The 13984-nt window shown below is 44.6% G+C and overlaps 1 protein-coding gene across 1 annotated transcript; it reads left to right on the forward strand.

Annotated features, from left to right (window-relative positions):
- The first annotated feature begins 8338 nt into the window (after positions 1–8338).
- Positions 8339–12547, forward strand: LOC123183322 (protein tesmin/TSO1-like CXC 2). Its single transcript, XM_044596106.1, has 9 exons — positions 8339–8450; positions 8579–8661; positions 10697–10768; positions 10856–11170; positions 11291–11375; positions 11470–11541; positions 11639–11723; positions 11824–11909; positions 12032–12547. Exons 3-9 carry the CDS (start codon positions 10722–10724, stop codon positions 12032–12034), a joined length of 693 nt encoding a protein of 230 aa, XP_044452041.1. The 5' UTR covers positions 8339–8450; positions 8579–8661; positions 10697–10721; the 3' UTR covers positions 12035–12547.
- The last annotated feature ends 1437 nt before the right edge of the window (positions 12548–13984 follow it).

Raw genomic sequence — 13984 nt, forward strand, 5'->3', positions numbered from 1 at the left:
GGCGGCGGCGCGCGGCAGGCGGCGGCGTGGGAGGAGAAAAACGGGGGCGTGGGAGGGAGAGGGAAGAAGCGAGTAACGGGCGGGGGTACGGGCCGTTAGGTAGTAGGCTCTTTGCCGTCCGCCCCCCTTTGCCGTCCGCTTTTTTGCCTCTTTGCCGTCAGCTAGCGGACGGCAAAGAGGTGGCCCGTTAAGTTTTTCAAAAACGGGCGGGGGGTGGGGGCCATCTCACTCTTTGCTGTCCGCCAGCGGACGGCAAAGATTCTTTGCCGTCAGCTGGCCGACGGCAAAGAGCTGGCAGACGGCAAAGAGCTTCTTTGCCGTCTGCTTTTGGGTAGCTGATGGCAAAGAGCTGGCAGACGGCAAAGAGCTTCTTTGCCGTCAGCTAGCAGACGGCAAAGAGCTGGCAGATGGCAAATTAGCTGATTCCAGTAGTGTATATGAGTTCTTCATTACTAATGTTGAGTCCATGGATCATATGCACTTTCTTCCTTCCACTATTGCTAGCCTTTCTAATACCGCGCACTTTTCGCCTGTATCATACACCCACCATAAACCTTCCTCAAAACAGCCACCATACCTACCTATCATGACATTTCCATAGCCATTCCGAGATATATTGCCATGCAACTTTCCACCATTCCGTTTATTATGACACGCTCCATCATTGTTATATTGCTTAGCATGATCATGTAGTTGACATCGTATTTGTGGCAAAGCCACCGTTCACAATTCTTTCATACATGTCTCTCTTGATTCATTGCATATCCAAGTACACCGCCCGAGGCATTCATATAGAGTCATATTTTGTTCTAAGTATCGAGTTGTAATTGTTGAGTTGTAAGAAAATACAGTGTGATGATCTTCATTTTTAGAGCATTGTCCCAAGTGAGGAAAAGGATGATGGAGACCATGATTCCCCCACAAGTCGGGATGAGACTCCGGACGAAAAAAAAGAGAAAAAAAGAGGCCATAAAAAAAAAGAAAAGGCCCAAATAAAAAAATGAGAGAAAAAGAGAGAAGGGACAATGTTACTATCCTTTTACCACACTTGTGCTTCAAAGTAGCACCATGATCTTTATGATAGAGAGTCTCTCATTTTGTCACTTTCATATACTAGTGGGAATTTTTCATTATAGAACTTGGCTTGTATATTCCAATGATGGGCTTCCTCAAAATGCCCTAGGTCTTCGTGAGCAAGCGAGTTGGATGCACACCCACTTAGTTTCTTTTGTTGAGCTTTCATATACTTATAACTCTAGTGCATCAGTTGCATGGCAATCCCTACTCACTCACATTGATATCTATTGGTGGGCATCTCCATAGCCCGTTGATACGCCTAGTTGATGTGAGACTATCTTCTCCCTTTTTGTCTTCTCCACAACCACCATTCTATTCCATATATAGTGCTATGTCCATGGCTCACGCTCATGTATTGCGTGAAGATTGAAAAAGTTTGAGAACGACAAAGGTATGAAACAATTGCTTGGCTTGTCATCGGGGTTGTGCATGATTTAAATACTTTGTGTGGTGAAGATAGAGCATAGCCAGACTATATGATTTTCTAGGGATAACTTTCTTTGACCATGTTATTTTAAGAAGACATGATTGCTTTGTTAGTATGCTTGAAGTATTATTATTTTTATGTCAATATTAAACTTTTGTCTTGAATCTTTCGGATCTGAATATTCATACCACAATTAAGAAGAATTACATTGAAATTATGCAAAGTAGCACTCCGCATCAAAAATTCTGTTTTTATCATTTACCTACTCGAGGACGAGCAGGAATTAAGCTTGGGGATGCTTCATACGTCTCCAACGTATCTATAATTTTTGATTGCTCCATGCTATATTATCTACTGTTTTGGACATTATTGGGCTTTATTATTCACTTTTATATTATTTTTGGGACTAACCTATTAACTGGAGGCCCAGCCCTGAATTGCTGTTTTTTGCCTATTTCAGAGTTTCACAGAAAAGGAATATCAAATGGAGTCCAAACGGAATGAAACCTTCGGGAACGTGATTTTTAGGAAGAATATGATCTAGGAGACTTGGACCATACGTCAAGAAACAAAAGAGGAGGCGACGAGGTAGGGTGGCGCGCCTACCCCCCCAGGACGCGCCCTCCACCCTCGTGGGCCCCCTATTGCTCAACCGACGTACTCCTTCCTCCTATATATACCTACGTACCCCCAAACGATCAGATACGGAGCCAAAAACCTAATTCCACCGCCGCAACCTTCTGTACCCACGAGATCCCATCTTGGGGCCTGTCCCGGAGCTCCACCGGAGGGGGCATCAATCACGGAGGGCTTCTACATCATCACCATAGCCCCTCCGATGAAGTGTGAGAAGTTTACCTCAGACCTTCGGGTCCATAGTTAGTAGCTAGATGGCTTCTTCTCTCTTTTTGGATCTCAATACAATGTTCTCCCCCTCTCTCGTGGAGATCTATTCGATGTAATCTTCTTTTTGCGGTGTGTTTGTTGAGACCGATGAATTTTGGGGGTATGATCAAGTTTATCTATGAACAATATTTGAATCTTCTCTGAATTCTTTTATGTATGATTGGTTATCTTTGCAAGTCTCTTCGAATTATCAGTTTGGTTTGGCCTACTAGATTGATCTTTCTTGCAATGGGAGAAGTGCTTATCTTTGGGTTCAATCTTGCGGTGTCCTTTCCCAGTGACAGTAGGGGCAGCAAGGCACGTATTGTATTGTTTCCATCGAGGATAACAAGATGGGGTTTTTATCATATTGCATGAATTTATCCCTCTACATCATGTCATCTTGCTTAAGGCGTTACTCTGTTTTCATGAACTTAATACTCTAGATGCATGCTGGATAGCGGTCGATGAGTGGAGTAATAGTAGTAGATGCAGGCAGGAGTCAGTCTACTTGTCTCGGACGTGATGCCTATATACATGATCATACCTAGATATTCTCATAACTATGCTCAATTCTGTAAATTGCTCAACAATAATTCGTTCACCCACCGTAAAATACTTATGCTCTTGAGAGAAGCCACTAGTGAAAATTGTGGTCCCCGGGTCTATCTTCATCATATTAATCTTCCAACACTTAGTTATTTCCTTTGCTTTTTTACTTTGCTTTTATTTTACTTTGCATCTTTATCACAAAAATACCAAAAATATTATCCTATCATATCTATCAGATCTCACTCTCGTAAGTGACCGTGAAGGGCTTGACAACCCCTTATCACGTTGGTTGCGAGGATTTATTTGTTATGTGTAGGTGCGAGGGACTCGCGCGTAGCCTCCTACTAGATTGATACCTTGGTTCTCAAAAACTGAGGGAAATACTTACGCTACTTTGCTGCATCACCCTTTCCTATTCAAGGGAAAACCAACGCAGTGCTCAAGAGGTAGCAACACTCTCCCCTCTCGTCGCTATGCGTCACCATGATCTTGCGTGTGCGTAGGAAAATTTTGAAATTACTACGTTCCCCAACAATAAGGCCCATAACTTCTCCCGGGGGGTTCTGGTAACCTCCCGGTACTCCAGAAAATACCCGAACTTCTCCGGAACCATTCCGATGTCCGAATATAGCCTTCCAATATATCAATATTTATGTATCGACTATTTAGAGACTCCTCGTCATGTCCGTGATCTCATCCGGGACTCCGAACAAACTTCGGTTCATCAAATCACATAACTCATAATACAAATCATCATGGAACGTTAAGCGTGCGGACCCTACGGGTTCGAGAACTATGTAGACATGACCGAGACACATCTCCGTTCAATAACCAATAGTGGAACCTGGATGCTCATATTGGCTCCTACATATTCTACGAAGATCTTTATCGGTCAAACCGCATAACAACATACGTTCTTCCCTTTATCATCGGTATGTTACTTGCCTGAGATTCGATCGTCGGTATCATCATACCTAGTTCAATCTCGTTACCGGCAAGTCTCTTTACTTGTTCCGTAATACTTCACCCCGCAACTAACTCATTAGTCACATTGCTTGCAAGGCTTATAGTGATGAGCATTACCGAGAGGGCCTAGAGATACCTCTCCGAAACACGGAGTGACAAATCCTAATCTTGATCTATGCCAACCCAACAAATACCTTCAGAGACACTTGTAGAGCATCTTTATAATCACCCATTTACGTTGTGACGTTTGATACACACAAAGTGTTTCTCCGGTATTCGGGAGTTGCATAATCTCATAGTCTGAGGAACATGTATAAGTCATGAAGAAAGCAGTAGCAATGAAACTATAACGATCATAATGCTAAGCTAACGAATGGGTCTTGTCCATCACATCATTCTCCTAATGATGTGATCCCGTTCATCAAATGACAACACATGTCTATGGTTAGGAAACATAACCATCTTTGATAAACGAGCTAGTCAAGTAGAGGCATACTAGGGACACTTATGTTTTGTCTATGTATTCACACATGTACTAAGTTTCCGGTTAATACAATTATAGCATGAATAATAAAATTTTATCATGAAATGAGGAAATAAATAATAACTTTATTATTGCCTCTAGGGCATATTTCCTTCAATTTACACCTTCGGGCATAATTCCTTATATAAAGAATTCCTGAACCGCCTTAGCAATGTCCTGCTTAATTAAACCCCAATTCCTCTGAAAGAATCTTGCAGGAAAACCATCCGGACCTGGTGCTTTTAGTGGACCTATCTGAAAAATGGCGTCACTAATCTCTTCCTCAGAGAACGGTTTACACAATTCCTCATTCATATCATCATTGACGAGGGGTTTCACCAAGGGAATAATACGAGAGGGATCAACATTAGTATCACAAGAATAAAGATGCTGAAAGAAGGAATTTGTAATACCAATGATTTCATCCACATTCTCAGTAATAGACCCATCATTCCTTTTAATAGCGGAAATATTATTTTTCTTCACCCTCCAAGAAGCCTTTCTCTGAAAGAACTTCGTGTTACGGTCCCCCAAAATCATTTTCTCAATGCAAGACCTTTGCTTCCACATGACTTCTTCCTTTAACAGAAGTTCATCCATCTCCAGGAGAATTTTCCTTCTCTCCATCACGGCTGCCCTATCACTTCTTTTAAACAGAAGATTTAATCTTTTACGAGCAGCCTCCATCTTTTTTGGGACACAACCAGTATGCTCCTGACTCCAATAGTGCAGGTCTTTCATTAATTTATTGAGATTAGTCACCACATCCTTTAAATTCCTAACTTGCGAACTATTGCTCCAAAACGCCCTAACCTGTTCATCCAAAGCCATACTCTCCCTCTCCCAAAAAGCTTCATATCTCAAATGCTTGTTAATAACGACATTAGGCCGACTACACATCAACTGAATAAACAAAGGATAATGGTCTGACCTTGAGGAAATAACATGTTGGACCTTGCACTGTGGGAACATAGCAGTCCATTGGGGGCATGCCACCGCACGATCAAGACGCACTTTCACATTTCGGAGGCCATCCTGCTTATTATCATACATCCAAGGCGCTCCATGAAAACCCAAATCGAATAATTGCAATACGAAAGAAGCTCCCGGAAATTTGCCATGAGCTTAGGAGATCTTTTAGTACGAGAAAAATGCTCATACTGCCACATAGCTTCATTAAAATCGCCGACCATAAACCAGGGACCAGAACCCTGAAGTTTAACTCGTCTCAAAAGCTCCCACATGACATACCTTTGGGTCGCCTTTGGTTCTCCATAAACACAAGTGCATCTCCATCTTGATCCATCACTCTTACATATGTACAGATCAATAAAATGGTCCCCAAATTTGTTTAACTCCACAGAGAAGCTATCATCCCAGAAAATCGCTAAACCACCACCTTTGCCTTTACCCGAAACAGAAAATACATTTTTCATACCCAAACGGTACCGCAAACTTTCAACATAATCTTTATTTTGCCTAGTCTCAGAAAGAAAAATGATGTTGGGTAGGTAAGCTTTATTAATACAAACTAATTCTTGAACTGTACGAGGCCGACCCAGCCCTCTACAGTTCCAACTGATTATTTTCATAGCTCCCGACGGGCGTCATCACACGCGCCCGTCAGTTGACCAACAGCCCCCGGGTCGGTAGCATCCTTAACAGAGCCCTCATCATCTTTTCCCATCCCCACAGACTCTCTCCTTCTACCGTGAGCCACCTCCTCTCCACCATCTACCTCTTTTGTTACATGCACCATATTCCCATCTATGCCTACCCGGGTCTCCACCCTCTCCCCACACACTTTTTTTACAAGCAGGTGGCACTACATTGACTCCCTTGGATTCTACACTCTCAGAGCTAGTACTTTTAAAACCGACCACAAGGTCCTCGCCATCAGACATGCGTCTCTTGTTGCCCGCCGAGCTTATGAGAATATCAGCAAAAGCCGCCTTGCCACTGGAAAGGTCGCTACCACTATTCGGGGGTGTAGGGACCCCAAACTGGACATGCGTCGCGCAAGCTGCCGGCACGACATCACGTTCCTCTTGCTCCTCCCTATGCAGTCTTCTCCACCATGCCACGTTCGTCGAGCCACCAGGGGTAGCCAGACTAAGGCCGCCACCCCCAGCAGCCTTGTCCACCTTGACGCACGCTCCAGCAGCATCTTGAGGCATCACGCCGAACGGAGGGAGTAAGAAGTACACAGGGAATCACATCGACGTTAATCCTTGCACCTACCAGCTACCACCTCTGTTTTTAAATCTAAGACGTTTTTGCAGTTTACTCATAACAGAGGGTGTAGTATTTATTTTTGAAAGAATTCTACCTACGAACTACTCCACAATGCAAGGATTCGAGCATCAAACACCAGATGCTTACAAGATCTTCTAGGCTACCTTTTCCAGTCCTAGCCAACCCTCCACCGAAAGACCATCGTCGACTCAGCTTCATGCCCTCACTGCGAGATATGATATTTGATATGAGATTGCTCACCACCCTCGCCGGGTGGTTGACGCCCCTTACGATTCTACGGGGATGTTTAATTCCCACATAGCACTTCTTTGTCCCCTAGTTGCTCATGTTTAGCTGAATCTCGGCATTGTGGATCCATCCTGCACGGACATCATCATGACGTCTGCTCGCCCCTGGCCTCAACCCCAACATCTGACCATGGGTGGATCTCATCATTCTACGGAATATATAGGACTCAACAAACACCATGGTTTTCAACTCCGACATTTTTTAATCTCGAATCACTATTTGGAATTTTGTGCATGGTTTCTCCCTATGGACCACACAGTTAAAAGCCTTAGCAAAAAGGGGATATTTCCAAGTTTTGCCCGTTATTCCTATCCTCCCGCCTTGATGCTCCCATGTAATGGATACTATTGTGTTTGATTGGAGTAATATATTCAGGTGGGGAACCTCTTCCCCCATGTCCGTTAAAAAAATATCATTTTTCATTCCCGACTTCTCTAGCTGAACTGACGACGAGGCTGGCACGGGTGGGGATCACTCTTCCTTTCATGGTCTTGCAACTTTGAATGGTGAGTCATGACCGAAACGCTCCAAAATGTAAACCACAATGGGGATAATATGACTAGAAAAGAAAGGCATGCTTGGCTAGTGGCGGCGGACATCGCCTACTTGGCAGAGTGATAATTGCAACCCTCTCCTCCATCTCACTCTAAACATCGGTGTCCGCTGGAAGTTGACGCTAAACGGTCTAGTCGTCTAACAACTCGGATGCTCTTAGACAGGAGATGAAGATCTACGAGTTCGGCAGAAAGCGTTTTTTGCCATTGAGTTCTATTACCTAATAGAATTGTATTACCAGATAGAGTTTCTTTTTGTGGAGAGGGCTAAGGCTATATATTGGAGTACTGGGCGATGGTGAGGTCGGGGCTCGGGGTGGAGTAGCTCACCAAAATTTCACCACTAGCTAAGATGAATCAATTCAATCAACTCCAAGTCACTACAATATCAATCAATTCAATCAACTCCAAGTCACTACAATATCAATCAATTCAATCATCAACTCCTAGTCACCCGAATTATTTTGAGCCATAGTATCAATCAGTTCAATCAACTCCTAGTCACCAGTAGCTAAAACTTTGGATTTAATTCACTCTAATTCAATCAATCACAGAAATTCTAAATAATTTTTAATTCACTCTAATTTAATAATTCAAATTTAAAAAATTGACAAAAACTTTGGATTTGGATTTATTTTTTTGAGAGAGTTTTTTAGGGCAATTTTTTGAGAGATAAGGAAGAGCCAGTCTTGGCCTGGGCCTCGTTCCACCAAGGCTGGCCCAGTAGCTTGCTGTGGGAATCCAAGCCCAGCCCAACCCACAAGGCTCCTCCTTTCGTTTCGTTCGGCTTATAGCCGAGGCGGAGTCGCGGAGGAGGCGGTGTTGCTTCGCTTCGCTTCGCTTCGCGGGAGGGAAAGTCGGCCAACCTTCCCGCTGCCGGCGTCGGCGTCGGCGTCGCCGTCGGTCGCGTCTCCGCCCGCAGGTGAGCCGCTGGCATCCTCTCGCCCCTCCCCTCCCCCTCCGCCTCCCCCGCCTAGGGTTTGGTGCTTCCCCAACCGTTCCGTTCCGTTGGGCTGACGAGCATTTCCCCCGTTCCGTTGTTCGTCGCAGCCGCAGGCGCCGCCGCCTCGCTCTTCCTCTCCGACGACGCGGAATCCGCCGCTCCTCCCGCTTCCGCACGTCCGCAGGTGCAGGTGAGAAGCGCGCGCCCCCACCTCCCTCCCCCTCTCCGACCCCCGCAGCAGCGCAGTCCCCTGCCTGCTGCTAGTCATCAGTTAATCGGCGGGACGGGGCCACGCGTTTCCGGTCGGGCGCCGCACGCTCCGCGGCGGACGTTCGCATCTGGGGTCGGGATTTTGGCCGGGAAGGTTGTGCGGTGAACTGCTCCTGGCCGGGAATGTTTCTGCGAACTGCTCTTGGCCGACAGATCGTTTCTGCAAATTTTGGCCGGGATTCGGGATCGGGATTTTTGCCGGGATTTGCGTCCCGGGATCCCGGATATTCCGTTCTTAGTCATTAGGTAGTATCATATTACTTGAGCTCTGAAGTTATTGCTGTGATTCGTGAATCATGCCAATGATGCTTGCTAGTGTTCCGAGCAGTTGGAAGCAGTTATTGCTGGTGATCTATTAACCGAGTGACATGCAATTTTACTCGACTTGTTCTTATTGCGTTGCTGAGCCCAATTTCTGTCTGCCTTGCATTCGGATGCGTTTGTATTTCAATCTTCTGCTGATGTTGAGAATCATTTGCTAGTTTACTTGCGTTCTAAGTTACTGGTATGATTCATGAATGCTTGCTAAGGGTGCCACCTACTGTATTGTTTGTTAGGTATTCTGAGCAAAAAATCCTTCTGATTTTGTTAGTTCCTGAGCAAAATTGGTTGCTGAACCCTTTATATATCTGTCAACCTTGGCTGAGTGTTAAATACTGGGTGTTTTCTAGGATACGGATGCTTTCACAAAGTTAATTAGCTCCGATTCTCCAGGCAAGCATTCATCTTCTTTTGATTGACATTTGTCTTGCATTGCGTCGAATGCCGCATACAACCTACGGTGTAAAATGCTGGCCTATTTCATACGCCAACCGTGTAGGTGGATGCATGTATTTTCTACCTAGACAAGATCGCGAGCTTGTGTTCTCCCGAATTAGTTCTAGTTCATTGTTGAGTATAGTCTGTAAATTCTATGGGCATGGTGCATTTGGATGCATAATTAATGAACTATTTCATTTTATTAAAAAAAAATTGGTTCCTGGCTTCCTGCTCTAAACCATATGTATTTATTGCATCTGCTGATGTTGAGATCCATCTGCTATAATATAGAGTTTACTTGGGTTCTTAGTTATTTGTGTAATTCATGAATGATTGTTAATGGTGCCACCAACTCTTTTGTTTGTTACCGTATTCTCAGCAAAAAAATCCTACCAACTGTTTTGTTTGTTAGCGTATTCTCAGAAAAAAAAATCCCTCTGATTTTCTTAGTTTCTGAGCAAAATTGGTTGCTGAACCCGTTATATTTATCTCTCCCTTTGCTGAGTGTCAATATTCAGTTGCTTCCACAAAGTTAATTAGTCAAGTACTAGTTGGTTCATCTGCTATAATATATAGTTTACTTCAGTTCTTAGTTGCTGGCGTGGTTCGTGAGTGCTTGCTAATGGTGTGACGACTGTTTTGTTCGCTACTGTATTCTGAGCAGATATTGCAGCTGATTGTTTGAGCTCTTGTGATCTTCTTACTGAGTGGCATGCAATTTCAGCTGACTTGTTTTCAGTGCGTTGCCTAGCCCAACCTGTATGCAGACTGCTGTAAGATGGGCTGTGATGTGGGATGTTCTGTTGGAATTAACTTACTGCATGGAGTATACTAGTACTTACTATTTTGTTTGTTCCCAAGAAAGATTCTTGATGTGCTTTCGATGCTTTGCTGCTTTGTGATGATGAAAGCTGAACCTGAATGTCGATGGTATGTGTCGTCCAGAATTAGTTCTAGTTAATTGTTTAAGCAAGTTGTTCTCCTTTGCAATGGCGAATTGTTGGCAAGTTGGTGCCTCCTTCACAAATTGTGTAGCTGAACAGAAACAGTTCTTTTTCTTCACTTTTGATTTGTACTAGTTTTGTTTTACGGGCAAAAAAAAAAAACTACAGCTGATCGACTGAATCGATTCATCTCCCAATCAAGTACCATCTGTTCGATACTACATACTTATAAGATTATGCATCGCGTTGCAGAGATACCTCGTCATTGGTGTCCACAATGTCGCGGACAACTTGCAGCTGCCCCCCAAAGAAGTGTTTCCAAGGGTATGTGTACAACCGCACACACTTAGAATGACCTGAACCTGATCTATCCAGTCAGCTGGTTAAGGCTAATTGCTTTGTTATGTGCAGCACTTGTGACTGTTTAATAGGGATTGAGTTATGCTATTCGGGATGCAACTGCAGTGCTGACTGCCAGAACGGCTTATCTCTTGGAACAATCAACCCGGCTGCTGCCCAAGGTACCACCCCAACGCTTGCCTCTGGCTCTTCTGCTGCCCAAGATACTGCTCAAACGCAACCGCTTGCCCCGAGCTCTTCTACTGCCCAAGGTATCGCTCAACCACATCCACTTGCCCCGAGCTCTTCTACTGCGGCCGTGCCAAAGCCAGAGGCAGTTGGTGGGCGGGTGAAGTGCAACTGCAGCTTTACCAAATGCCTAAACTGGTATGTTCAAACACAGTGGCTGAATTATCTGAACCAGATCTATCCAGTCAACTAGTAGTTAATTGGTATATTAGTTGTCCAAAGCTGCCATCTAACTGTTGCTTGATATATTGCGTGCAGCCAATGCACATGTTTCAGGGAGGGTTTGAGTTGCATGATGGGACGCTGCAAGTGCTATGACTGCGAGAACAACCCAGATTGGCTGGTAAGATATTCGTTAGAGGGCACTGCATTCATGAACACCGTGCTGCTCTGGTGTTTGCCAAGAACCTGAAACAAATATGTTGCACTTATTCCAGGCCGACGAGGATTACGTGGAGTGCGCGTGCAAAACCAAAAATTGCAAAACCAGAGCCTGCGGTTGCAACAAGGTGCACGGTTCTTCCTTCTTGTGTATTCGTGTCAGCTTTATCTCCTTTGCAAAAGACTAGACATGCTTATTCTTTCTCTTATCCTGACTGAGGCTAGTTGGTTCTTGATTTGAAGAAACTGAAAGGGTGTAACCCAAATTGCACGTGCATAGGGTGCGAGAATCAGTACGGGATGAAAGGGGGTATGTGCATGACACTTTCTTCTTTTATGTGTGTTGTTTCATTCGTAGCTTGGATAATCATGCTAGTGTAAATCTCTGTTGCTCTGCATGTACAAAACAGCTGATAAGTCCAATGCTGGACCGGGAGGTACGGGTGGCACAAGTGACGCCGGAGGCTCGGGTTCCAACAAGCAAATAAGAATCGGGGTAAGTTTGTGCTTCCACTTGCGCAGTTTGTTGAGAGAAATCATAGGTTAATTATGTGTATGTCTGCCCCAATCTGTTGAGGGATAAGCAACTAATCCAGGTGATCTGCTCCTTTTGTGCAGTGATGACAGTAGGCTTGAGACATACCGGAGCATGATGCAAGTCACCTTACTTACTTACCATCCTCAAGACAATTGCCACTCATCTCCTGTTCAGATATCTCCCACTAAAGCACAGCCGGGTTCCTGTATATTCCTTGTAATGGTTACTCGAAGCAAGCATGGCGACAACCTCCATGTTCCTCAGCCCTCGGGGGGCTCCAGTGGACCTAGATTGATCAGGCTGATACACTTTAGAACATATATACTTCTGAGTCGCGTAAGAATAGTTGCCGTCACCGGTTCGGCGTCCATATATGCTGCCCGGAAATGGGTGCTTCAGTTCGTTCTTATACATGCACAGTCTTGCAAATGATTTCTCTTATACTTGAAGAAGATTCTGGTAGTATGAATATGGTTTGCAACTTTGCATATTCTGGTAGCATGAAGTGATACGGTTATTCTTTGTATAGACCAGTTACACAAGCAGCACTGGTTGCTTGCTTGGAACAAGAATGACATCTTAGATATTGGGTTCCATTTGGTTCAGTAAGCGTTCAGTTTTTCTCCACCGACTAAATTCAGCACGAGGCATGCACTCTTTGTAGTGTTACGCAGTGTTTTGGGCGAAAGTATCAGGCGCACCCAATGTGGTGCTACCGCTCCAACAGGTTTAAAATGAGCATTGTTTACATATTCATTTTTGGCCAGCGGCAACGCAAGGGCAGTCTCCTAGTCTTATTAAAAAGTCTATTTGCGAATGGTGAATGTTCTAGGAAAACCCCAAAAAAGTTAAGTTGTGGTAGTAACAAGATGGTGGGTAATTCGATAAGGCAATGGGTTGAGGCATAGTCTTGCAACCCGATGTATTTGTACAAAGGATCGATGGAATGACTTTGAATATTTATAGTCATGTATGTGCTCGATTGCAACAGAGTTGTCTCTTGTCTCTTTATCGTTCTAAGGCCCCGCGGGTACCCAGAATCCCGGAGATCGATCAAGAAGAAGGTAAGGAGCGAATGCTATTATGAACACAAGTGACCGAAAGATTTAGTATGGTTGCGGAAAGTCAATCCTTGAGGATCGGTGTAGTCATTAAACACCCAAACGTTTTTGCCCGAATATTATTCTTATTAACCGAGATAATAAGGGACCGTTTGCCTGAATATTTATTCTTATTAACCGAGATAATAAGGGACGGTTGGACAACTGAATTTGTTAACAAAGACTTGTTAGAGTCTTTGTTGTAGTGCACATCCTCTCGTGGATTCGATAACTCAGGGTCACACCTTTGGGAAAAGGCCAGATGATACCTTACCATCTGAGTCTCCACAACACAAAGTACCGTCGATGCACAATCTCATGCAAGGTCGCGCAACTCATGAACCCTGCGGGATCGCCCAACCTGCGACAGTTCCAACATAGGGGATTCATTGCTCCTGGTGTTCCTCCTCAACGGAAGCCACCGGCCAATTCAACTTCTGATGTAACTGACTTGCTCGGGAATCCCTTCCTTTGCTCTCTTACGTTCCTTCGGTGACACATACACTCGCGGGGGCGAGTGGAATACCATTCCCTCCCCATAGTGGCAATGAACTGGCAACCATGCTCTTTGATGCATTTGGTTCCGTCACCCCCACTAAAATACCCGATAGGGCTATGCGTAACAGATAGGGTTTTCAATGAAATATATTCATTAAACTAAACATGCCCTCAATTTCCTTCAATGAGTTGATATTATATTAATTGAATCCCCTCAACCCTATCCCCCCCACCCTCGCGCGCGCAAAGTAGTAGCAGTCTCTTCTTTCAAAATGCACATCAGAGAGGTCTAACTTCTTCCTTGCTGCAGTCCCACCACCCACCATTGTTCCTGCCCTCCTCTTCTTTTGCTAGTGTCTTCAAGGGCCTCGCAGCCGAGAGTCATCAAGATCCTCATCCTCATCTTCGAGACTTGCACCACCCGACACGCGCTTC

Source organism: Triticum aestivum, chromosome 1D (assembly GCF_018294505.1).
Source record: "Triticum aestivum cultivar Chinese Spring chromosome 1D, IWGSC CS RefSeq v2.1, whole genome shotgun sequence".
NCBI classification, from domain to species: Eukaryota; Viridiplantae; Streptophyta; class Magnoliopsida; order Poales; family Poaceae; genus Triticum; species Triticum aestivum.